The sequence below is a fragment of the Propithecus coquereli genome, unplaced genomic scaffold (genome assembly GCF_000956105.1).
Source record: "Propithecus coquereli isolate 6110/MARCELLA unplaced genomic scaffold, Pcoq_1.0 Scaffold9, whole genome shotgun sequence".
NCBI classification, from domain to species: domain Eukaryota; kingdom Metazoa; phylum Chordata; class Mammalia; order Primates; family Indriidae; genus Propithecus; species Propithecus coquereli.
This window is the reverse complement of record NW_012155284.1, coordinates 3,271,840-3,298,909: the sequence shown is the minus strand read 5'-3', so window position 1 is coordinate 3,298,909 and position 27,070 is coordinate 3,271,840. Positions and strand designations below refer to the sequence as shown.

The following is a 27,070-nucleotide window of genomic DNA, read 5'->3' as shown; positions in this document are numbered from 1 at the left end:
TGGGGCGAATGTATGAAGCTGTTTGCTACTGCAGGCTAGTTGCGCTGGGGCTCTGGCTGCCCCAGGCTCCACCTAGCTGTGCTGAGAGGTAAGGACATCAGGATCTCAGGACAACCATAACCCCTCTGCAGTAGATTTCTGGGGAGACTGTGAAGTTTAACCAAGGGGAGCAGAATGTACCCTCAAGGACTTATGGTCCTGGTTCTCAGCCAGCCTAACAAACCAGGAAGGCCCTCGAGCAAGAACGGTGTGTGTTATTTAAGTTTCAGAGCCAGGATTGTTCAGACCGGTGATTTCAACCCTGGATACATGTTGGGGTCACCTGTAAGCTTTTAAAACATGAAAATGTAGCAATGCCCAGAGTCTACCCTGGTACAATTAAATCAGAATCTCTGTGGAGAAGGGTATGGGGTGGTACTAGTATTTTTAAAAAACTCTCCACAGATGCTTTTAAGTGTTCCAGAGTTAAGAATCACTGATGCAAGCAGAGTCTGATGATTAAAAAAAAAAAAAAAAAAGAGAATCAGTAAGGGACCTAAATTCTGTGTATTTTTTTAAAAAGTGCCTTAATTTAATACTTATGCTTAGTGGTTTTAATGTAGAGAGTTTTTTGTTTTTATTGTTGTAGAAAGGTATAAATCAATAGTTTGGATTTATCTCAAATTGTAACTATATTCTTGGAGTAAATAGCCCTTGGAGTTTTAATCTTGAACTTCGTGTTTATGAAGTGTTGGCAAACATGAGTGCTGAATGGATCAGGAATGGTAATGGGGAGGTTTTTACTAAGCCTTGAGGCGTAGATAGAATTGAAATGTGCAGAAGACGTGGAGTGTGGTGGAGGCTGAGCATTCTAAATGGAGGAACAACATCAGCACAGGTGAAGAGGAGGTAAAAGAAAATTCCAGAGAAGAAGAGTGCTACAGAGTGTGAGACGGGCCCAATGGCAACTAAAGGGGCCGCCAAAGCCAGCCATCGCAGAGAGGCCATGAGAGCAGTTCCTGGAGACAGCCTCTCCAACACCTGCAGCAATTGAAAATGACCATGCCCAGCCTCCTTTGATCTCTAGTCCAAGGACTGCGTGGAAGGCCTGATTACAAATAACATTTGTAGGGCACTAACTCCATGCCAGGCACTTTTCCTAGGCATTTCATATGAATTAATTTAATCCTCACAGCAACCCCATGGGACGGATAGTTTCTATTATTATTCCTGTTTTATGAGGAATAATATGAGGAAAGTGAAGCGCAGTAGGCTGACATCCTTTGTGATCTCTCTATGTTCAATGACCTTTCCCCCCTTTTTCTTGCTTCGGGTTTCCCTTGTTCCTTTTCCCGGTTATTGATTTTTTTATTTAAACCGGAATTTTCCTTTTTGGGGTTGGCTTGGGGTTGGTTCTTTGGAATTATTTTCAATTGGATTGGGGTACTTAGGGTTTTTGACTTTTTTTTTTCCCCTTTTAGTTTTAGGGATTTTCTTGGGTTTTTAAGGCGGGGGTTGGCTTGTTGAGTTTTTCGTTAAGGTTGGCTTGGAAGGTTGGGCGGGTTGGTTTGGGGCCGGGGAGGGGAGGGGTTGCTTTTGTTCCCGGTTGGCCGGTTGGGGGGTTATTGGCTTTGTTTTGGGGGGGAGTTGTTGGCAGGTTGGTGGGGTGGTTATGGGGGGGACCGGGGGGACCCCGGTCACTAGAGCGAGCATGAGTGACTGCTGAGCCCGAGGGGAGCAGGAAGGCAATACTGATGAGGGAAAGTGATGAATTTAACTTTAGCTTTTTTGAGTTTGTGGGATATTGAGTCATTCCAGTGGGATGTGTCACTGTATTCGGTACCCTGACTTCAATTTTTAAACTTCATTTGATATATATCCCTCTTTTTGATGTGGATGGAAATACTGATGTCTATGTTTTAATTTCACATTAATCTTTTACCTGGTAAAAATATATTTACTTATTACTCTAATTAATAATATTATGTTATTATTATAATATAATATATAATTATTAATATTATTATTTACTGTAGGTTATCAGACCAGGATGAAGAGGGCAAGACCAAGCAGGAGTGTATCATATCTGACCCCTCCTTTTCCATGGTGACAGTTCAACGGGAAGATAGTGGAATAACCTGGGAGACCAATTCAAATAGATCTTCTACTCCTTGGGCCTCGGAAGAAAGTCAGACTTCTGGTGTGTGTAGTCCTGAAGGGTCAACTGTGAATTCTCCTCCAGGAAATGTTTCCTTTATAGTGGATGAAGTTAAAAAGGCTCGGAAAAGAACTCACAAGGCAAAGCGTGGCTCGCCATCGTTGCGTCGGAAAGCCAACAAAAAAAGAAATTCTTTTGAATCCCAAGATGTTCCAGCAAACAAAAAAGACAATCCTTTAATTTCAGAAAGCCAGGAAGTAAACATTGAGAAAGAGAAGTCATACACTGGCATTTATGATAAAACAAGAAAAAAGAAGCCCACTTCAAATACACCTCCTATTACTGGGGCAATTTACAAAGAACACAAGCCATTAGTGTTAAGGCCAGTCTACATAGGAACAGTACAATATAAAATTAAGATGTTTAATTCAGTTAAAGAAGAATTAATTCCTCTACAATTTTATGGAACATTGCCAAAGGGTTATGTAATTAAAGAAATACATTATAGAAAAGGGAAAGATGCATCTATTAGCTTAGAGCCAGATTTGGGCAATTATGATTCTAACGCAGTTTCCAAAACAGGCAAATCAGTAGCCCAAAGCATAGAAGATGAAAAAGTAAAAGAGCTTGCCCCACCCTGGAGAAGTACACTCTTCACAGGATCAAAGTCCCTGACCTCATTATTCAGTCATGAAGATCAAAAGAAAACTGACGTTGATTCCTTCTTAAATACCACGTCTGCATCAGAGTGCACAGTTTCCTCTTATTCAAGTAATGACACGGAAGAACAAGAAACACAGCTCAGGCCTCCACAGTTAGTGCCACAACAGCCAGACAATGAAGCAAAAACCCATGAAATGGAGCCTTCCCCTCTGTCACCTGATACATCTGCAACAGTGTTCCTGGAAACAGCAAAGGAAGAATTTGAACTTGCTTCACACGCAGACATAACTCCAGAGAATGACTTTTCAGTCTCACCGTCTTTAGTTGATGAAATAAAGAAGGAAGATGTATATTCTCCTGACCGTTCCATTTCACTGGAGGCAGAGAAGGATTTTCTGGAGACAGATTCACCAGGTCTGGCAGCATCTACTCAGGAAGGTTTTGGCCCAGACAACGAACAGCTAGACCTGACTTCGCTAGAAAGGACAGAACCAGTCTCTGAACAACTGACCCCTCCTCATCCTAATGTCAAAGGAGAGAAGGAAGAAAATGTGCTTGAGCCATCCATGTCTCTTTCTGAATCTCTGTTGTTAGAAGAGCCAGAGAAAGTAGAAGTAGAAACTTCCCTACCAATAGCTGCTACTCCTGAACCTGAAGATTCTAATTTAACAGAAGAAGAGATCATAGAACTTGAATCCCCAGAAAGTCCGTTAGTTTCTGAGAAGCCCTTCCTACCACGTTTGTCTCCTGAAGTGGAGCACAAAGAAGAGGAACCTGTTCTGCCACTGCTGACATCAACCTCTGAACGTGGCACTTTGTCTGAGGAAGAAAGAGAGGAAAATGAGTCTGTTTCTACTGATTCTGCTTTTGTATCAGAGTATTCAGTACTGCAGGATTTGAACCATGAACTAGAGGAGCGAGAAGTTGAGCCAGTTTCTCCATCCAGTGTAAAAACTGTAGCTGAACATGTAGTTTCATCAGAAGAGGAGAATGAGGAATTTGAGCCCCCTTGCCCAGCTGTGGCCTCTGCATCTGAGCACTCTCTCTCACCATCTACAACTGAGAAGACTTTGGAATGCCAGTCTCCACCGTTTTCAACAGTTATACCAGAACACGTGGTCCTGTCAGGAGATGAGCGCTCAGACAGTGGGCGTTACATGCCAGAGTCCACATCTGCTTCCGAATATTCAGTCCCATCACATGCAGCAAAAGAGTTGCTGAAGGAAACAATTGACTATAAGACCCCACTAAAATCAAAAGGTGTTTCTGAGCACATGATTCTCTCGGAAGAGAAGGAAGACACTGGATCATATTCTCCAGCTGTGGCCTCTGAATCTGAACACTCTGTCTCACCATCCACAACTGAGAAGCCTTTGGAATGCCAGGCTCCACTGTTTTCAACAGTTACACCAGAACACGTGGTCCTGTCAGGAGATGAGTCCTCGGAAAGTGGGCGTTACACGCCAGAGTCCACATCTGCTTCCGAATATTCAGTCCCCTCCCCTGCAGCAAAAGAGTCGCTGAAGGAAACAATTGACTATAAGACCCCACTAAAACCAAAAGGTGTTTCTGAGCACATGATACTGTCAAAAGAAGAGAAGAAAGACATTGGACCATATGCTGTGACCTCTGCATCTGAACACTCTTTCCTGCCACACACGACTGAGATAACTTCTGAATGCCAGGCCCCACCACTTTCCGCCACCCCATCTGAACATGCGTTATTGGAAGAAGAGACGGTGGAAATGGAACGGTGCACACCCACTTCCACATCTGCTTCTGAATTTTCAGTACCACCATATGCAACACCAGAGTCACAGGACGAAGAAATTGTCCACAATTTCCCTCTAAATCTAAAAGGTGCCTTGTCACCCATGAATTTATCAGAAGAAGATCAAGAAGACATTGGACCTTTTTCTCCAGATTCTGCATTTGTGTCAGAATTCTCATTTCCATCCTATGCAACTCAGGAAGCAGAGAAAAGAGAATTTGAGTGTGATTCTCCAATATGTTTAACATCACCGTCTGAACACGCTATCTTGTCAGATGAAGATACTGAAGAAACTGAACTTTTTTCTCCAGACTCAGCCTCACAAGTTTCAGTCTCACCATTTAGAGTCCCAGAAACAGAGAAAAACGAAACTGAGCTGGATTCATCATTAACTGAAGTGTCTGCTTCAGAATATTCCTGCTTTTCAGAAACAGACGAGGAACAAATTGGATCAACAGCTGCTACACCTGTACCTGAGCATTTCAGTTCATCACAGAAGCAAAAAGCTGAACTTTTCCCTTTGATGTCTGCACTAGAAGACTTGAGTCTTCCACCTTCAGGAAATAAATCAGAGAAAGCAGAAAATGAGCCAGATGTTCAAACAACCTCAACATCTGTATCTGAATATCTCATTTTGACACACAAGCAGAAAATTCAAGCATCTTTGGAGCCTGAATCTGAAGACTTGATTTCGCCATATTTAAAGAGTGAATCGGAGAAGGTAGAAACTAAGACTAGTCCATCGGTAGCTGCAACACCTGCTTCTTTACTTGCACAGTCATCCATGGCAAAGGAAGAAACCAAACCTGTTTTGCCTGCATCTCAGTATTCAGTTTCACCTGATTCAATCCATGCAATTAAGAAAGAACAGGAACCTAAATCATCGCTTACTCTAAAAGCTGCAGATGAACAGATGGCTTTGTCAAAAGTCAGGAAGGAAGAAATTGTGCCCGATTCTCAAGAAGCTACAGCACATGCATCACAGGATCAAAAAATGAAGCCTCAGCCTCCAAATGTTCCAGGGTCTGGGATGGAATATTCAGTTATGCCTGAATTGGTAGATGAGCCAAAGAAGGATGTCAAACCCAATTTAGCTCCAAATGTGACTTCTGAACAAGAACAGAGAATCTTGTCCAAGAATGAGCCTGAAGTAATAGTACCATTTTCACCTCTAAAGAAAACATCTTTATCTGAACCTGAGGTTTTATCAGTAGTGGAAACGGAAGTGAAACATGATTCTGAAATAATGACTCCACCTAGAGTGCTTCATTCAGCTTCCTCAGGAGTGGCAAAGGAAGTCGAGCATGGTCCACCTGCACCAGCATTTTCGGCTTTGTCAGAAGAAGTAAACAGAGAAACTGAACCCAGTTCCTCAACAACCACAACATCTATAACTAAGCTGGATTCAAGCTTATCCAAATTGGTAAAAGAAGAAATCCCAACAGATTCATCTCTTGCCACCCCTGTAGATCGTCCAGTCTTAACAAAAGTAGGAAAGGGTGAATTAGGAAGTGGTTTGCTACCACTGGTAACATCTGAAGATGATCATTCAGTTCTTAAAGAAGAAGAAAAGGTAGAAATTAAAGATACTTCTCTCGTTGAAACTTCTCCATTCAAACTTTTAGCTTGGTCAGAAGCAGAAAAGGAGGTTAAACTTGATTCACCTCTAAGTGTCTCCTCTGTATCAGAGCATTCTATTTTTTCAAAGGTAGAAACCGAAGAAGTTAAACCTGAGTTGCCAATAACCAAAGCATCATTTTCTCAGCATTCAGATGTATCTGAGGAAGCAAAGGTAGAAGACAAACAAGGTCTTTCATTTTCTACAGTCTCTGACTCTGAATGTTTGGTTTTATCACAGAAAAAGAACTTAGTGTCTGCCTCAGAGGCGTCAGGGCCTGAACGTGTACTTTCATTCAACCTAAGTGGTGAGATAAAGAAAGAAGAAACTAAATTTCCTTTATCGCAAAATGTGTCTCCTGCACCCAAACATATACTTCCAAAAAGCAAAGATGAGGAAATAGCAAGTTCTTCTGATTTTGAAAATTTAGTGTCAGGAGATTTAGCCCCGGCATTACTGACCCTCAGTGATCATAAGAACAAACAGGCAATGGAGGCATCTCCTATAGCTCAGGGAGATTTCTTGCCAGAAAAACGAGATCTTGGTCTGGTAGAGCTCTCACTGGAGCCTGAGAAGAAAGACGAGCTACACCAACTATCAGAATTACCAAAGGCTGAATCAGAATTCACTAATGGTTTAGGTAGACAAAGTGGATCCATAGGTATCAAACAAGTAAAATCTCCCATAATTGAAACAGGGGATTCTGTTTTAGAAAAGGACCTAGCTGAGCTTAGGAGTAGAGAAGGAAAAGAAGAAAATAGGGAACTTCATGTACCTACTACAGTGCCTGCAATTTCAGAGATTTCAGTATGCCTTGGGGAGGAAACTCAGAATGAAGAAATTAAACTTTTCTCTCCTAAGGTAGTTAGCCTAAGGTCAAAAGAAGCACCTACCTCTCTAATTGAAGGAGACAACCCAGAAGAACTTCAGCCATCTAATTTTTCTTTAAAAGGATTATCAGAAGAGTTGAACCATTCAACTGACTTTAAAAAAGGGGAAAGTCAAGAAATAGGCCCATTACTACCAACAAGAAACTTGAAGACACAAGTGATGGAAGATATTGGAACTAAACTAAATGAAGAAACAGGCCACCCAAATTCAGCCTGTGTATTCCAGAGTATAACACAACCATCAAAGATCAGTTCTTCTGACCTCCTTGAGGAATGGAAAACTGAAAAAGCACTTCATTCAGATCAAGCTATTAAATTACCTGACATAAGCACCTCTTTTGCAGATAAACAAGATCTAGGTATTAAACAAGTTTTGTTTATGAAAGAGAATTTGCCTTTGGAACAATCAAAATCGTTTATGACAACCAAGCCTGCAGATGTTAAAGAAACAAAAATGAAAGAGTCTTTTATTTCTCCAAAGGATGAAAACTGGATGTTGGAAAAGCCAGAAAATTTGGCCAGTCAACATGAAGAAAGAATACTAGGAACTATGGAGTCGGATTCCTCTGGCAGCAATGATCTGATGACAGGGCAGCCTAAGGCTGCTGTGTTGGACAAGGACCATGCCTATGAAATCAGAAAGCAGGTTCTGCCACATTCTGCTGAAGAACTTCATTTGCCATTACAAGAACCAGGATCTACTCTTGATACTTCCAGTGGTACTGTAGAGACCTTATTAAGTAAAACCTATTCTTTTGAAGAAGTAAAGCTGGCCCAAGAACCAACATCTTTAGTTCTAGCTGGACAGGTAGAGAGAAACATAGCAGAGGAGAAGCAGATCCATTCTTTCGTGGGGAGTGAATGTGTGAGATTGGAGAAATCAAACACAGAGTTTTCCAGGCCTTGCAAAGAAGAGAGCCAGAAAGAAATCAAACTACCTCCTGAAAGAATCCTCCAGAAACCAGTGTCTGGCCCATCAGTAGAGCAGGTGAAGTCAGAAACTATCCCCTCTCCTGTCAAAACAGCCCATTTCCTGGAAGAAATTGTAGAACCTTCACTGGGCAATGAAGAAGCAGCACACTGGAGCACATCTCCTTTACCTGGAGAGAAGCCATTAGAAGAATCAAAAATGGTTCCATCAAAGGTTGTAGATGATAACGGTGAGGGAGGGAAACCAGCACCGGAAGTGAAAATGCCCACACAAAGAGAACCCCTCTCCTCAATTCTAACAGGTCAAGAAGCTCACCCCCCAGAGTCAGCTGAAGAGACACAAAAGCTGCCTGAGCAGCCGAAGGTGGTTAAGCCAGACCTTCCTGAGGAAAAGAGAAAGAAAGGAATTTCATCTTTCAGATCATGGATGTCCAGTTTGTTTTTTGGATCAAGCACTCCAGATAACAAAATTGCTGAAAAAGAAGATTTAGAAACTCAGCCAAGTTCACCTGTAGAAAAAGCGGTGACTGTGATAGAGCCTAAAGGCACAATTCCCACTGATTTTAATGCCACTAAGAAAGCAGCTGATCCTTCATTACCAGGAGTAAAACTGAAAACTGCTGACGAATCCAGAGGTACTTTAGATAAATCTGGTGAAGGTCAAGACTTTAAAGCACAATCCACATTGTTATCAAAAGTAGAAGTTTCACAACGGCTGAAATCTGATTCTGAGGTGTCTAGTGAAGATTATGGGAAGAAAGAAATCCCAGACTATTCAGAGGAAATGAGCATAAAATCAATAGTTACTTCTGCTGATGGTGAGGAACATCTTGGAACTCAACCTTTTTCACCCGCTGGTGAGAACTTAGTTGTGGAAGAAGCCAAAAATGTTGCTCCTCTTAATGCTACAGAAAGTAAAAGAGTCCAGAAGCCAGCAATTGCTCCTCCATCTACATGGAATATTTCTATTCTTCAGGCAGAGCCAAGAAGTGATCAAAAAGAAAAATCACTCCTTTCATTCGATGTAGTGGATAAGGTGCCACAACAGCCCGAATCAGCTTCATCTGTCTTCACAAGTAAAAATATCATGAAGGAATCAGAGAAACCAGAGTCAATAATTTTGCCAGTAAAGGAATCAAAAGGCAGTTTAATTGATCTTGGTGAAGACAGACTAAAGAAAGAAATGCTAAAACCTATTTCCTTGAAAATTTCTGAAGAGGAAATAAAACTTAGGTCTGTTAGCCCAAGTGAGGAGAAAGATAACTTGGAAACCAGATCGGATATCTTGGCAGAAAAGAAGGTGCTGGAAGAAAAACAAGACACTGTGGCCCCATCAGAGCTTAGAGATAATAATGAAGTAGGGAAGGCACAAATTACACTTGGATCTAGACCTACCGAATTAGAAGAATCAAAAGCTGCTGCTATGCTGCAGCAAGTCTGTCAAAATGAAGACCACAGAGAAAGATCCAAAATCACTGTCAGTTCTGAAGAGGAGAAAGGAGAAGAAAAAGAAAAGCAGGCACATGTGTTTTCAGAAGAAGAGAAGAAGCAGGAACATCAGCCTTATTCTGTGAATGTGTCCAGGTTTATGGCTAAAGAATTAGATGTTTCTTTAGGTCATTCTTTGGGTGAAACTCAACCATTTTCATTAGTTAAAGCTACATCAATTATTGAAAAATCAGAAACCAATCTCTCAAAGGCTCACTCAGAGATCAGAGAAACAAAGGCAGTAGGAACCCAACCATATCCATTAGAAGAAAATAAAGTTTCGGTGGAGAAAACCAAGACTTTCCTTCCAGTGGATCTCTCTTGTCGTGATGAAATAGATAACCACTCTTTATCTCAGGAAGGAAACCTGGCATTAGAAAAGTCACACAAGGATATGCTAGGTCCCAGTGAAGAAAAGGGACAGTTCAAAGTGTCAGAGCTATCCAAAGGTGGTTTAATAGATACCACAAAAGAAAGTATGAAGCAAGGAACTCCATCTAAAGAATCAGAAAGGAGTTTAGATCATCGTTTTGATGAAACAAACAACTTAGAAACACCACCATATTTGCTGTCATCTGTAAAACCACAAACTATTGGTTCAGGAGCTTCTCCAGAAATTAATACAACCAAGAAACAAGAAATACCATGGTCAGAACTGACTCCAGATAGGCATACAGTCCATACTATTCAAACATCTAAAGATCACACATCTGATATGCCTAAACAATCTGTTATTGTTTCAAAGCGGCACTTGGAGGCTGGTAAAGATACCCATGTAAGTGAACCACTCTCTTCAGCAAGAAGCAACTATGCTGAATTTATAACTAATGCATCAGCAATCCATGCTGATAAAATGGTTTCTACTAAGGAAATGTCCAAGGAGCCTGAAGACACATATACAAAAGATGAAGAATTTACAGTCACTAGTAAGCCAGCTGGACTTTCAGAAGATCAGAAGAGTGCCTTTAGTATCATTTCCGAAGGCTGTGAGATATTAAATATTCATGCTCCTGCCTTTATTTTTTCAGCTGATCAGGAAGAAAGTGAACAAATGCAAGATAAGTTAGAATATTTGGAAGAGAAAGCCTCATTTAAAACCTTATCACCCCATGATTATAGAGAGGCAGTTGCTTGCCATAAAATAGTAAAGAGCAAGTTGGAAGATTCTGATGAAAAAGTTGTGTCATTGAAAGAAAATAAAGAAGAAGAAACTCATAAGACAAAAGAGATAGCCACAGATTCTGAAACTGGTCATTTAGCTTTTATTCAGCCCACAATTCCCAGTGAAGAGGATTATTTTGAAAAATATACTTTGATTGATTATAACATTTCCCCAGACCCAGAAAAACAGAAAGCTCCACAGAAATTAAATGTTGAAGAGAAACTCTCAAAGGAAGTTCCAAAAGAAATTATCTCTTTCCCAGAAAGTTTGGAGGAACATGCCCTAGAACGTGAATATGATTTGGTGAAATTAGATGAACGTTTTTATGGACCAGAAAAGGACCACAGCAAAGAGTCTTATCCAGAGACTCAAAAGTCTTTTGTTATCCAAAAATCAGCTGACAGAAATGCTTCAAAGGGCATAAATAGAGATGTGGACTCAAAGTCACCTGGGATGCCTTTATTTGAGGCAGAGGAAGGAATTTTATCACGAACCCCAATATTTCCTACTACTGCTAAAGCCATTAATCCAGAACTTCTGGAGGAGCCACCTGCACTTGCATTTTTATATAAGGATCTGTATGAAGAAGCAGTTGGAGACAAAAAGAAGGAAGGGGAGACAGCTTCTGAAGGTGACAGTGTGAATTCTGAGGCATCATTTCCAAGCAGAAATTCTGACACTGATGATGGAACAGGAATATATTTTGAGAAGTACATACTCAAAGATGACATTCTCCATGACACATCTGTAACTCAAAAGGACCAAGGCCAAGGTCTGGAAGAAAGAGTTGGTAAGGATGATTCATACCAACCAATAGCTGCAGAAGGGGAAATTTGGGGGAGGTTTGGAACTACTTTGGGGGAGAAGAGTCTGGAAGACGAACAGAAAGCAGTGCACAGGGAAGGAGAATCAGTAGGCCACATGGAGACCCTTGGTAATGTGGCGACGCAGAAGAAAGTTCCTATCACTGAGGAAGTCAGAGTGGTTACCCAGAAGATAAGTTATGCCGTTCCATTTGAAGACACCCATCATGTTCTGGAGCCCATAGATGAAGCAAGCAGTCAAGGTAACCAAGCAGGAAATGCAAGTCCAGAGGTCAATCTGAATGTCCCAGTACAAGTGTCCTTCCCAGAGGAAGAATTTGCATCTGGTGCAACTTATGTTCAAGAAACACCACAAGAAGAACCTAAGATCGTGGTCCCACTTGAGCCAAGTGAAGAGAGGCTCCGCAATAGCCCTGTTCAGGATGAGTATGAATTTGCCGAATCTGCAAATTATGAAGTGGTTACTCAAGACATTTTACCAGAAGAACTATATTCAGAATCCACACCTGAAGATGTGTCATCTCAAAGAAAGGAATCCTTTGAACACACCAGTGAAAATGAATTCATGAGCGAAGCGGAACAAAGTCCATCTGCTGAACAGAGAGAGTTGGGCAGAGGGAGGAAAGAACATGATCACTTACCATCAGAGTTAGTAACTGAAAAGGCACAAATGGAACTGAAAAAGTCCCAGATTGACACATATTGCTACACCTGCAAAAGCCCAATTTCTGCTACTGACAAGGCGTTTGGCACCCATGAAGACCATGAGGTTTCAACACTTGACACAGCTATAAGTGCTGTAAAGGTAAATAGATTTAAAAACATACAAATAATAATACATATACATTTAATTTGCTTTCACGTTTGCTGAATTTTAAAAATGACCAATACTTGATACATTTGTCTTTAAGCAGAACAGTTAGTCTAAAAGCAAACTAAGATTACTTCTGCAAGAATTTATTTAAGATCAATTCAACAAACTCATTGAGTACAGCTGGCCCTCGGTTATCTGCAAATTCTGCATTCTTGGAACCAACCAACTCTAGATAGAAAATATTTTGGGGGAAAAACCATAAAAATTACAATACAGCAATAAAGATAATACAAATAAAAATACAGCATAACACTATTTACATTATATTAGGTATTATAAGTAATCTAGAGATGATTTAAAGTATAGAGGAGTATATGTGTAGGTTATATGCAAATACTACGTCATTTTATGTCGGGGACTTGAGAATCCATGGATTTTGGTATCTGCTGGAGTCCTGGAACCAGTCTCCTGCAGATACTGAGGATGACTGTATACACTATGTGCCAGGCATTTTGCTAGGTTCTGGGGATACCAAGATAAATAACACAGGGTCACTGCCTTTGAGGAGCTTGTCGTCTTATGGCAATAACCCTTAACATTATCAAAAATGCCAAATAACTTGAAATAAATAAAAATATCTTTGAGCATAAAGCACAATTTATTTTCTGTCTACAATATCATCCTTTAAAAATACACATTTACATTACATTGAGAAATTTTATTGCAAGTTATATATAAATACTTAAGATGTATTAAATTCTGATTTTCTCTATATTTCCTTTTTATTTATAAAATTTATGTTAGAAATGGGAAATCTTTACATACTTTCTGGCTATGTCTATAGGACCCTAATGTTCCAGATAAAAAGTTAATCATGACATATATACTTATGTAAGTGATTATAAATACTCCACTTCCCCAGAGGTGCTATTGGAAATCAGCATTTAGACTTTGAGACTCACATCTACCTTTCAATAGCCTTCTAACTGGTCTCCCCATTCTTGTCTCCTCTATCCATTCTCCATAGAGCAGCTGGAATTATCTTTTTTAAGAATAATTTTTATTTCCAGATATTAGAGAGTGCAAGTGTTCTTGTTGCATGGATGAATTGTATGATGTTGAAATCAGGTCTTTCAGTGTGCCTGTCACCAGAACAGTGTGCATTGTACCTGATAAGTAAGTTTTTATTCCTCACCGTGCTCTGGCCCTCTCCCCTTCTTTGTTTCCAAAGTCTTTCATACCACTTTATGATCATGTGTAATCATCGTTTAGCTCCCACTTATTAGTGAAAAAATGCGGTGTTTCTTTTTGTATTTCTAAGATACTTCACTTAGGATAATGGTCTCCAGTTCCTCCCACATTGCTGCAAATGACATTATTTCGTTGCTTTCTGTGGCTGAGTAGTACTCCATGGTGTGCGTGTGCATGTGTGGATATCCAGACTGATATCTGGATATCAGTCCTTTGTGTATAGTTTGTGAATGTTTTCTCCCATTCTGTAGGTTGTCTATTCACTCTGTTGATTATTTCCTTTGCTGTGCGGAAACTTTTTATTTGATTAAATCCCATTTGTTTATTTTTGCTGTTGCTATATTTGCCTTTGGGATCTTAGTCATAAATGTATAAAAGAGTTTTTCCTACATTTTCTTCTAGAATTTTTATGGTTTTGTGCCTTACATTTAAGTCTTTAATCCATCTAGAATTAGTTTTTGTATATGGTGAGGGATAGTGATCCTGTTTCATTCTTCTGCATGTGGCTATCCAATTTTCCCAGCACCATTTACTGAATAGGGCTTCCTTTCCCCAGTGTATGTTGTTGTCTGGTCTGTTGAAGATCAGTTGATTGTAGGTAGATGGTTTTATATCTGGGTTCTCTGTTCTGTTCCATTTGTCTATATCTCTATTTTTGTGCCAGTTATATGCTGTTTTGGTTACTATAGCCTTGTAGTATAATTTGACATCAGGTAATGTGATGCTTCCAGATTTTTTCTTTTTACTTAAGATTCCTTTGGCTATTCAGGCTCTTTTTTAGTTCCAAATGAAACTGAGGATTATTTTTTCTAGATCTGAGAAGTATGACACTGGTAATTTGATGGGGATTGTGTTGAATCTGTAAATCACTTTGGGTAGTACGGACACTTTAATGATGTTGATTCTACCAATCCATGAGCAGGGGATGCTTTTCAATTTGTTTGTGTCATCTATGATTTCTTTCATCAGTGTTCTTTAGCAAATTTTTTATTCATTTCCTGAATTATTTTTCTGGTATCTTTCAGTTGGTTTTCCATTTTCTCTTGGAGCTCATTGCACTTCCTTATAATCCACATTTAGAATTCTTTATCTGTCATTTTAGTATTTTCATTTTGGTTGGGATCCATTGCTAGAGAGATGGTGTGCTCCTTTGGGGTAGGGGGTCCTTTCACTCTGATTTTTCATACTCCTAGAGTTCTTACACTGATTCCTTTCATTTGGAGCAGGTGTTGGTTTTGGATTTTCTTTTGTTTAGATGGGACTTTTTTCCCCCTGACTCTTAAGGGTGTATGTGTAGCATATGTTGGGTAAGGACCTTTGTCTTTGCTTGTGGCTACTTTGATGGGGGTCAAGGTTCTGGATGGATACCTTGGTTATAGATATCCTTAGTGTGGTGGTTTCCTCAAGTGCTACTTATTTGTAGGCTGTAGCAATGCTGTACTATGTGCATGAGCAAATTCCCTGTCTCTTGTTGACAAGGGGAGATGGAGGTCTTTGAAATCCTTTCTCTTTCCCCAGCCCTATGGTATTCTTAACAGAATGAATTATATTGGGATACCCAGTTTATTTATTTATTTTTTTAAGGCAAGCACGACAATGAGATTGTCTGCAGTCTGCCAGAGCTATCAGGGGAAGAAAAACAAACACCTTCGCCCTCCCTTTCCATGGGGCTCCAAATTCCTCAGGGGTTGATATCTGTCAAAATCTTGCTCCTTCTTGTTCTGCTCCACAACTTCTTCCCATGGAATCTCCGGTAGATTCTGGCACTTTTCCTTCAGCATTACACCTAGACTATGTTTTCTTTCCATCTAAAAGTTTTCCTTCTTTCTGAGATGATCTGGTGACCAATGTCTCTAATCAGCCATCTTGCCTCCCCTCTTGGATTATCTTAAAATTAGCAAATAACAAGAATTGAGCACCTACTCTGTGCCAGTCACTGTGTTAAGTTCTTTACATACAGAATATCTTATATTAAATACTTTTTAAAACAACCCTGACACTGTCATCAATTTGCAGATAATGAAATCAGCTCAGAGTGTTTAAGTGATTTTAAGTGCTGGAAAGCTGAACTGGAATGGGTACATAGGTCTGTCTGCTACCAGAGCTCATGCTCTTGATTGTGTATCCATATTGCTAGGCTCAGTGCCTTGCTAATAGTAGTGATTTTCAATAAGATCATTCAATTACATCACTGTTAAATAATTATCAGACTCATTTTGATTCAATAGGATAACATATTAGAATTCTGGCATTTTTTCCCTACCAAATTAATACTTCTCAATTTGTCTGATATTGGTTCTATTTCTCCAGGGTGAAATTTTGTAGAAACTTTACTTGTTAAAGTTTGAGGCTAGGGAGTGGGGCAGCTTCTTTTGTAAAATCTCAGACATCAGATGCATCAGCTCCAGTGGAAGTGTGCCCCATTCTGTGGTGACACTTGGTTTTGTTAACTAACAACTACTGTCAGCAGAAAGAACACCGAATTTTTTTTGGCCTTCTTAATTATGTTTTACCTCCATGAGATTTAGAAATTAAAAAATAATTGCCTAAATATTGTCAGTTTAAAACAAATTTCATAAATAGGGAGATATGATGTCTCCTGCCTTAAAATCAGTCTGTCACCTGAGCCAGAGTACAGTGGTGTGATCATAGCTCACTGTGGCCTCAAACTCCTGGGCTTAAGTGATCTTCCCACCTCAGCCTCCCAAGTAGCTGAGACTACAGGTGCACACCACCACACCTGGCTAACTTTTTTTTCATGTTTTTAGAGACAGGGTTTTGCTATGTTGCCCGGGCTGGTCTCAAACTCCTGGCCTCAAGGGATCTTCCCACCTCAGATTCCCCAGTTGCTATGATTACAGAATTGAGCCACTGCAGTGGCTTAAAATCATTTTAAAGTTTTTTATTCTTGATTTTCTCTAAACAGTATGAGAAGGAGAAAGTGGAAACTCAGTTGACTAAAGCCAAGCGATTTTGCTTCATTTCATTAAGTCAGCTGTGAAGATTAAGAGTTGGTTGGCAACTCTTAAAATAAAAATCAATTGAAAGAAGTTGTAAATTGAGAATTCTCTAACATCTTCTGGGTAGGCATTTGTGTCTGTTCAGGAGCTGATGGCTGCGTTTGTAGACTATCCAAGTCCTTGTGTCTCCTCCCCAGTCTATCCCTATTGTGTACTTATCTTTTGTCTGTTATTTTCTTCATTCACTCACTCCCTCCTTCGTTCTCAATGTTTATTGATCTCCTGTGTCAGGAGCTGTGTTAATCATTGGGAATGGGGGAAAAAAAGACAGATGGACTTATAGATCCCCCATATCAGTACAAGGAGGTGGGAGAACAATGTTCTGAGAAACTCACCTTTGGGGAGTGAAATGGTGGGCTGGGAAGGGGAGTGTTAGGGAAAGTGTCTCTAAAAGGTGAAACTAGGTTGAGCCTTAAATGAGATAGAGCTCTTCTAGCAGTTTAGGGTGGAGACAGGGGATACCATATGAAAAGGCACACAGGTGAGAAAGAGTCTAAGGAAAATATCCAGGTTGTGTGACTGGAGACTGAGGGCTTTGGTAAGGGCCATAGAGGGAAGTAGAGGCCAGATCCCAAGCAAGCTTCCGTCAGTGTAATATCTTCATTATTCTGTATATAGTCAATCAGGCAGCTGAAGGTCTCTTATTCTCTTTTGTTATTTTTTAACTTTAGCAGGATTGACTGCTGCTAGGTTTATAGCTATGACTAAAGTAGATACTATCCTTTCCCATCACCCCATAAAGTTTCTATTTGACTGTCACCCCTTGAGTATTTTAACCCCTTGAGGGTCATTATAACTTTTAGATCCCTTTGGTGGGTGGTTTCTATCATTTGGTATGCTGGACTTCTGGCCTGGTGGCACTCTGATCACCTTCCCAGAGTCAGGTCTTCCCGGCACACCTGAGGCCATTGGCACGAATGTGAAGAAACTACTCAGATACATTGGGCCAGTTTTGCAAAAAGGCCCCTCTCTCAGAAAGTATAAAAATCCAGGCCAAACTAAGGAGAAAGCATTCAAATCCATAGTTTGTTAAAACAAGTATGCTTTGAGGTCATCAATTTACCAACAAGTCCTTTCTTTTGCATGAGAAGATAAACTGCCTTTTTTATTGTTGCTTTGGGGTTCTCACTCAAAGCCTCCTAATTGTTTATCATACAGAATTATCTACAGTTAATTTAGATGAAGCGGCAAAGAAAATTTCAAGATTGATTTGTTAGTGGATATAATATAGTACATCTCTATCAAACATGCTAAATTTATAAGGAAATTGGAACTCACTGGGTTGAAATTCTTTTCCCATATGTCATGTACTAAGGATATCTTAATTCTTTTCTTCAGGTTCAATTAGCAGAATTTCTAGAAAATTTACAAGAGAAGTCCTTGAGGATTGAAGCCTTTGTTAGTGAGATAGAATCCTTTTTTAAGACCATTGAGGTAAGTTAACATATCCATTTTGCTTTAACCTGGTTTGTTCACAGCATCACAAGTAAATGACTCTCAGCTAAAAGGATCTGATTTGAGTTTTGTTGTGTGCATGTGTTGTTTGCCATTGTTGGTTTTGTTCCATTCCAAGTGAGGATCCTTAAAGTCTTCCCTCTGTGTGTAGTGAGACTACTATCTGCCTAAGGATAAAAGAATTGCCCTTAAAAACAGACATGCATTTATTGAGCACTTACTATACTAGGCCAGATGCTTTATGTGCTTTACCTAATTTAGTCTTCACAACAATATGTGATATGTATAATTATCATCATCCCCATGTTATAGATAAGAAACTTGAGTCTTAAAATACATTGCTCCTCTTTCCTGCCTCTCACGGGGTTAGCTCTGCAGGAAAACTCTAAGTCACTGCCTGATGTCCCATGCCCAGGGCCAGTGAGTGCCTCTCATGCTATAATACAACTGTCTTTGATGAGTTCATACTCTCCTGCTGCTGGCTCCTGCCCTCTCCACAATGAAGGGCGGGGAGAGTGATGCTCCATCCTCCACAGAGATGGCCAGGCACATTCACCTGTCAATCACAAGTGGCAGGGGGCCCAAGGCCACTGCAGAAGGATGCTGCACAGTTTCCCTATTGCTCCACATCCTGGTTTGCTTGTGGGAGTTCTGCTTATGTCCTGTTGTAGCTCAATTAACACCTGTTAATTATTTATAATGTCCCCTCCCCCAAGTGTCCTTTTTAGACAGTAAATTATGTCACTTTATCCCTAGCACTGGTGAGGATAGCCAGGCATCTGGGTGTGTCCAGATGGGCAGTAAAGTTTCTCCCACCGTGGTAGAAGCTGTGGCCTCACTGGAGAACGTTTGGGAACGTAGCCCCCTTTTCAGTACCCGGCTGCTCCGTCCCTCACACTGGGGTTTCAGTGGAGTCCCATCTCCACTACCTGGAGGCCAGTGGTCCTCACTGTGATGCCATTTTCGAGTTTCATCATGTGGGGATGCAGATGGGCAAGACTTTCATACAAACATCTCTTTTTTGTTTGTTTGTTTCTTTCTTTGTATTTCGGTAGCTAAAACCTTCTTGATGATATGCTTACAGTAAATTTTATTGCTAAGCTAATTATGGCAAAGCGGGTTGGTAGGTTGGAAATTTAGACTGTGTATGTGATGTCTGATTCTCTGATAAGAATACAGGAGGTTGATTCTTTAAAAGGTTGGTGTTTCACAAAAAAAGAAAAAAAAGCATACTCTTCTTGTTTCATTCAGAAGTGGGGTGGGTTTTTTTGTGTGTGTTTGTTTGTTTTCAGGAAAACTGTAGCAAAAATGAGAAAAGGCTAGAAGAACAGAATGAGGAAATGATGAAGAAGGTTTTGGCACAATATGATGAGAAAGCCCAGAGCTTTGAGGAAGTGAAGAAGAAGAAGATGGAGTTCCTGCATGAGCAGATGGTCCACTTTCTGCAGAGCATGGACACTGCCAAGGACACCCTGGAGACCATCGTGCGAGAAGCAGAGGAGCTCGACGAGGCCGTCTTCCTGACTGTAAGTGCCAAGTGAAGTGGGCCCAAACACCTTGCACCCACTCTGGCACGTCTACTTTTAAAATTTCATCTTTCAATAGTCCTTAAGATTATTTCTATTTCTGTGTGGGGTTTATATCATTCTGGCATTTAAAAATTATTTGGGCATGCCTGATGCCTGTAGAAAAGACCCAGCAAATCCTGAAAGCCTAATGCTCAGATCCGGCTGAAGGATGCTTGGAGTGAGGCCACAGTGTCATCATTCCATCTGTCACACAAGATTGGTCACCTTCTAAGGGGGAGAGAAAGCAGCCTTAAAACCTTACTCCAGCCACACTTTCCCTCTGGGGGCCAGCCCTGTCTTCTGGTGCCTGGTGTCCTCGTGCTGACCCCTAGGCCTGTCCTCTCCACTCCCTGAAGTGACCTCACAGATGGACCATTCCCCCTGAGCCTCGACAAGTAGCTGAGAGTAACATTTTGGTATGTGGTACCTCTCTCAGGTCATAAATATGTTGATGTTTTTACAAGGGCTTCCTGGGGACAGGATTCCTTAAGTCAAGCAAGTAACTTGTGGATAGGGGAATTCCCTTGGATGCTCCTCAAATTGTACCACAGAGATAGCTCTTTGCTCCCCATAATTCCATAGAACCTTCAGTAAGATGCTGGCTCTCTGAGGAGCTGGAATTCAGCTGGAGTAATGGAGATGTTTTCCTGAGGGTGGTCCCAAGCCTGATTGTCACATGGGAAAGGCTCCATGTTATGATGACTGGGGACCTCCCTTTCAAAGTTCCCCATCCTCCTAACCCTCAAGTAAACTTTGGAGAGAGAGCAAGGCAAAAGGAGGCAATGCTAGTCTTTGGTTTACTACTGGGGACACCTCCAGCCAGGGCAAATCTGAGCGAAGTGGATGTGGCCGTCCTCACAGGAGAACTGAACTCATTAGCTTGCTTTATATATAACTAAAGCAAACCTTTAATATTTTTTAAATTAGACACCTCTTATGAAGTATAACATTAAAAAAGTGCTTTGTGTTCGCAGAGAAACTTACCTTTGATTGATAGGAATAAGAATAAATTTCCTTCTCTCTAGAAGAACAAATGAATTTCTAAAAAAAAAAAAAAAAAAAAGGTGGTTTTTTTCTGCTTATAATAGTAATATATATTCATTTTAGAAAAATTGGAAAATATAGATAAGCACAGAGAAAATATCACTCAGATAACTGCTGATTACATTTTTGATATATATCGCACATTGAACAAATTTAAGTCATTTTCCTTGCTTCAGAGAATTCTATTCTGGAAGCTAAGCCCTTTGCTAATGAATAGAGAGTAGAGCATGAGCACCTCACTGCCAGCCTCGTTGATCATAGAGAGCAGAGCCTGGCTGCAGACTAAAGCCCCCTCCATCCCTGTCCAGACCACCCCCCAGCCCCAACTTCTGAGCCTAATTTTCTTGCCACCTGGGGGGAAACCACCAAAGAGAAACAGCATCAGGGAAGTTGATGGATAATGATTTTCAAACACGGGTAATCTTAATGCTCTTGGTTGGTTTTTCTTTTTGTTGTTAATTAGTTTCTCTCTCTCTCTCTCTCTCTCTCTCTCTCACTCTCTCTCCCCTCTCTCTCCCTCTCTACCTCTTGCTCCTCCTACCCCCCCATAAGTCGTTTGAGGAAATCAATGAAAGGTATATAAAACATGGCACAATGTAGTAATGGCTGAGAATAGCATGACTGGATGCTTTATTTTTAATATTTTGATGCTTTATAGAAAATGAGCTGCCAATTAAAAAATACATTTAGTGAGCTACTGTATTTTCCCTTTCAGACACAGTGCTTTTAAAAGCTAAATGACAGCTTCGAAAGAAAATTGCATGTGCTTTAGTTAAATAACAATTATCATAATGTAGATTTTTAACTGCTGCCTTGAGATGTATTCTGTATTTTCTGCCTAATCTAGACCATCTTTCCTGCTGCTGCATATAGAACATTTTATGAGATACTTAGACTTACTGATTAAATCATTCACATCTGCCTTCAGTAGTTTTATGACTTATGTAATCTTAATAGGATGTTCTCTCATTTTTTAAATTTATTTTTCATTTATTTTTTAAATAGGAGGGGTGCTCAGTTTCCTTGTTTTGTTTTTGTTGAGACAGAGTCTCACTCTGCCATCTTGGGTTGAGTGCAGTGGTGTCATTGTAGCTCACTGCAACCTCCAACTCCTGGACTCTAAGCGATCCTTCTGCCTCAGCCTCCCAAAGCTGGGACTACAGGTCAGGGCTGCAATGCCCAGCTGGGTTTTTAAAATTTCTTTTTGGTAGAGATGTCTTACTCTTGTTCAGGCTAGTCTCGAACTCCTGAGCTTAAGCGATCCTCCCACCTTGGCCTCCCAGAATGCTAGGATTACAGGCATGAGCCATTGTGCCCAGCCAGATGTTCTCTCATTTTCTCTTGAAAAGATAGCCATGCATTTTTCTTCTCTTTCTGCTCAGCTAAGCTAAGTGAATCTTCTTTTTTTGATTTGTTTTGTGGTTGTTTTTAACCTCAGTCTAAGAGAACTCTTCATTCTTTCAAATGGCAAAACGCTCAACAAGAAATTAGAAAATGTTGTCTATAAAAACATACAACACCAGATTTATGTTTATCTTTTGCAGTATCTGATGTTGAAATTCTCATACAGATCTGACAACTTTTCTCTTTTGCCCCGTAGCAAGATGTGGGATCTTTCCTCCTGGCTGAGCTTAATATTTTGTCATTTTAATGTAATTTTAAATGTAAATTTCTAAATTGTAAATATTATCTTCAGTTTACTTCCATGCCAATTCAAATTGTGATATAGCATAGAGTAAAATCAGAAATTTGTATCTGTGATGTATTAAAATATGGAAAAATGGATTTGGATTAGAAACATTTTTTTAGATAGTTGAAACCACACAGATGAATCCTATCTGCCTATAAAAAATTCTATTCAGCAGAATATTGCCAGTAAGTTTTATGAAAATAATTTGTATATTAATATTAGCATTAATCACTAAGTGACACTGTTATAAATAGAATTCCCCCGGGGAGCTTTAAAAAATGCTGATGCCTGAATCTTATCTCCTGAGATTCTGATTGAATTGATCTGGGGTGTAGCTGGGCATTTTTAAAGCTTCCTAGACACAGGTGATTCTCATGCACAGCCAGAGTTGAAAATTCTGGTTTATAACAATCTGTCCTCTGGCCCAGTGGTTCCCCAAACTGGCTGTGCCTAAATCACCTGTGTAACTTGTTTAACCAGAGATCCTGGGGCCGCAACCCAGATCCACTACATCAGAATTTCTGGGACAGGACTAAGCATCTGTTACCAGTTGCCACAGATGAGTCTAAGACACGCCAGTCAGGTCTGGAAGCCAATACCCAGGCCTTATTCCCAGTTTCCTTTATTTTAAAAAAATTATACATTTTTTCTAAATATTATTGACATTTATTTTTATCCAAAATTATATGGATTTATAGTGCCATTCTAGATACACTGGACAGTGTAGATGTATATTTGCTTATTTATATTTTATCCATTCTTGGAAGATACTGATTGGTACCAAAATTTGGTGAATGAAAATTTGCATATACATTTCCCTTAAAAAATGTAACAGGACGTTTGTTTTTACTTTTCTAACCATTAGAATATTGCTAATATAAATTGACATCTATTTAATACTAAATACCATCTCTTTGGTTTTGTGCTTAAACTTGTTCATCTGTGTGTCATTTTAATTAATTTCTATTTCATTGTCCAATCGACAATAAATTAATCTTTGCTAAAGCTGCATGTCACCTGAAGGAGAGTACACTTGGGATAGCCATTATTTTTCTGTAAAGAAGAAAGTCAACAAAGTTCTGGGATTTGGTGAAGAAATAAGAGCAATTAAAGAAAGCCCTCTTAAATGTGTGCATGTCCAAATACACACACACACACACACACACACACACACACACACACACGATGAAACTTGATTGTTTCACTATAGCCCTCCATGTTCTCAAGAAAACTTCTGCCCCAAAGTCTCAATGTCATGAGTGTTCCTTTCTATAAGAAGTGCTAATCATCTGCACTTGACTCTTGAACAACGTGGATTTGAAATGTATAGATCCACATGAATATTTTTTCAATAAATATATTGGAAAATTTTTGGAGATTTGTGACATTTGAAAAAACTTGAAGATGAACCGTGTAGCCTAGAAATACTGAAAAAATTAAGAAAAAGGTATGTTATGAATGCATAAAATATATGTAGATACTAGTCTATTTTATCACTTACTACCATAGAATATATACAAATCTACATAAAAAGTTAAAATTTATTAAAACTTATGCACACAAACATGACCGTTCTGTGGCACCATTCGTAGTCAAGAGAAACGTAAGCAAATGTAAAGATGAAGTATTACATCATAACTGCATAAATTAACTGTACTATTGCAATAATTTCCTAGCCACCTCCTGTTGCTCTGGAGTTCAAGTGTTGTGACTCTCGCTTAACACTCTTTGTGACGTTAATGATCTCTGAGTGAGTGGTTCATCTCTCCAGTAAATTGCATATCAAAGTAAAAAATGATCTCTTGTGGTTCTTGCATATTTTTTCATCGTGTTTAGTGCAGCCGTAAACCTTGAATAACACCATGGGAACCCTACGAAGTGCCACTAGCCATGTTGGAAGTGCTCCCAAGAAGCAGGCTATTCATCTTGTAAACAGATGATATAAACTAATGATATCGATAAAATTGCACAGTACTGTAAATGTATTTTCCTTACGATTTTCTTAACAACATTTTCTTTTCTCTAGCTTATTTTAAGAATACAATATACAATATTAATACATATAACATACAAAATATGTGTTAACCAACTGTTTATGTTATCAGTAAGGCTTCTTGTCAACAGTAGGCTACTAGTATTTAAGTTTTGGGGAGTCAAAAGTTATGCATGGTTTTTGACTGTGTGAGAGATTGGTTCCCCTAACCCCCAAGTTGTTCAAGGGTCAACTGTAGTTTGTTTTACCTTGTTACTGTTTCTCTCTCCCTTCATGTTATATCTCCAAAGGCAGGGCTTGTATATTAAATGAATTTTTCACAACACTAAAAATGCTTAAATTAAGGAATGCTGTCAAGCATATTTAGACTCAACATTTGCATATCTTGAAAAACACATTTGCTTAGAAAATGCTGTTCTGTTAAGGGGATTCATTTTTTTACTCCATTTTGTTCTTTTGTGTTATTATAATGAAAAAGAGTCACAGCCATTGTAGGACCTCCTTATAAAAAGATGTCATATGCTGATGTTAAAATTGAACAGGTCAGTGCATAAGGGAAAATTCAAATATTTTGCCGGTGGTATCTGCAACCAGAGCTTTTGTGCTACAAAAAGTCCTACATCTAGTCAGTGATATGTACTGAGAGGGCTTACTGTGTGTATGGGTCACCATTTTTTGTTAATTCTATCATTTCCATCCTTTGTATCCCCAAAGCCTTAATTTAGGCTCATGTTGCCTTCCCTCACCTAGACTATTGTGGGGTCCTCCACTAACCTCACGGCCTCTCTGACCTCTTGCTCTGATCCTTCCTCAGACATTTGCCAGGATATGCTTCTAAATTTCCCTTTTATAACAATTCTTTGGCTCTCTCTGCCTTAAAAGATAAACTTGAAACTCCCAGTGGGTATGAAAGGCTCTTCCCAGTCAAGCCATAAACCACTTTTCTATTTCATTCCTATCTGCCTCTGTTTCCCAACCCTCCCCTGGTACCCACTGGCCCTCGAGTGTGCCATACTCGTTCACACCTCCATGCCTTTGCTCATGCTGATCTACCTGCAACACTCTTACCTACTCCCTTTTCTGCCTAGGAAACTCCTATTCATTCTTTAGGACCCAGACCCAACAACACCTCCTCTTTGAAACCTCTACTGGAACCATCTCCCCTAAATCAAATGATAGTCAATTTTATTATTTCTAACAGCTGGAAGCATACAAGGCGCTCTTTAAATATTTCGGCTATATTTTATAATATTTTTCCTTCATACTTACCAAAAATCCATATTGCTGAGATCCTGATATGCTCACCCAAATAAAACTATTGGCCTCTCATTCATTCAAAATATATTTATTAAATGGCCACCATGTGCCAAGTAATGCATTACAATACAGTAGTGAACAAAACCACATTGTTTTTTGAGTGTAAGTTGTATTCTGGTGAAGTAGATGGACGAAAACCAAATAGGTCGTGGTAAGTTTGAGGAAGGGCTAGAGGGGCAGGCCGTGCTGCCTTAGTAGCGTCCTCTCCGAGGAGCTGACACTTGAACAGAGATCTAAGTTAAGCAAAGGAAGGAGCCACGCAAGTATCTGGAAAAACAAAGTTCCAACAGCAAGCAGGATGGATCTGTTCTGGGAAGACCAAAAGTCCATCCATGGTAATGAAGCCTACACTGTGCCTTGAGGTTAACTTCGCTGCTGAAAGAAAATGCCAGCCCTGTGTGAGGGAGGGCACAGAGGAACACTCCTGATTCACTCTGAGGCCTCTCATGCTAAAGATAAATTCTTTTGCAAACTCTTCTTTTCCTCTTACCCCTTCAGAGTTAACCTGGTTTTGTTTGTTTGTTTAAATCCGGATTTCACCTGGATACAAACGCTAAGACTTAGCAGCAGCTGGCGATCCACCTAAGAGGGCCTTGAGTCTATAAAAGCTATTATTAGTTTGTAAGCTGTGGCTTGGTTAGTCTTTTAAGAATGGCAGGCTTTACCCTCTTTCACTGCTGTGTCTTCAGTACCTGGTACAGTGCCTGGCACATAGTAGGCAAATAATATTTTTTGAATGACAAATAACTAGAAGCTTAATATTGAGGTTTGAGAACAACAAGGACATCCTACAGTGCATAAGTTTCTAGATGGACTCTGAACGTTTATATCCTTTGGGAAATAAAGAAAATTATCATTAAAATGAAGTAATTTTTAGGACTAACTGTATAGATAGATTTGAGACCATATAATTGGATAGCATCTTTTCTAATTAGAGGATATAGGCATGAACTTTCTAATATTACCAGTTGCCTAAGACCCTAGTAATAAAGAGATTTTAGACATATGTTTTCAGATTTTGAGACTGTTTATATCATTTTTGGATATAATAAGAGGCTCTGCCTTATAAAAACCACCACTACCAACACCAGCTTCATTTTTGAAGAACTGTTTTTCACTTTCCTTCTGAATGTTAATAATTTCTTGACTTATGTAGAGATCTATCCTCCTATTAGGTTGCTTTCTGCAATGGAGAGCACTGCTTCTTTAGAAAACATGCCTGCTGCATTTTCCCTTTTTGAACATTATGATGACGGCTCGGCAAGAAGTGACCAGATGTTGAAACAAGTGGCTGGTAAGCATTTTAACATATTAATTACCTTGATGAAATATGGCATTTTTTGCTTGTTTGTTTTGTAGAGATTTTGAATGTAAGGACATAGAACTGGAAAAAGCGAAGCGTTGGTTGTAAAATTTTAAAGCTAGACTCTGAAAT

At 39.6% G+C, this 27,070-nt stretch overlaps 1 protein-coding gene across 1 annotated transcript in view; it reads left to right on the top strand.

The window, feature by feature from the left end:
- The window catches only part of CMYA5 (cardiomyopathy associated 5), an 82,459-nt gene that overhangs the window by 24,052 nt on the left and 31,337 nt on the right, over window positions 1–27,070 (top strand). Inside the window, exons 2-6 of the mRNA XM_012664525.1 lie at window positions 2,016–12,288; window positions 17,907–18,002; window positions 19,316–19,549; window positions 21,188–21,210; window positions 26,811–26,929. Of these exons, the coding sequence (XP_012519979.1) occupies window positions 2,016–12,288; window positions 17,907–18,002; window positions 19,316–19,549; window positions 21,188–21,210; window positions 26,811–26,929 (10,745 nt within the window). The remainder of the gene's footprint in view (window positions 1–2,015; window positions 12,289–17,906; window positions 18,003–19,315; window positions 19,550–21,187; window positions 21,211–26,810; window positions 26,930–27,070) is intronic.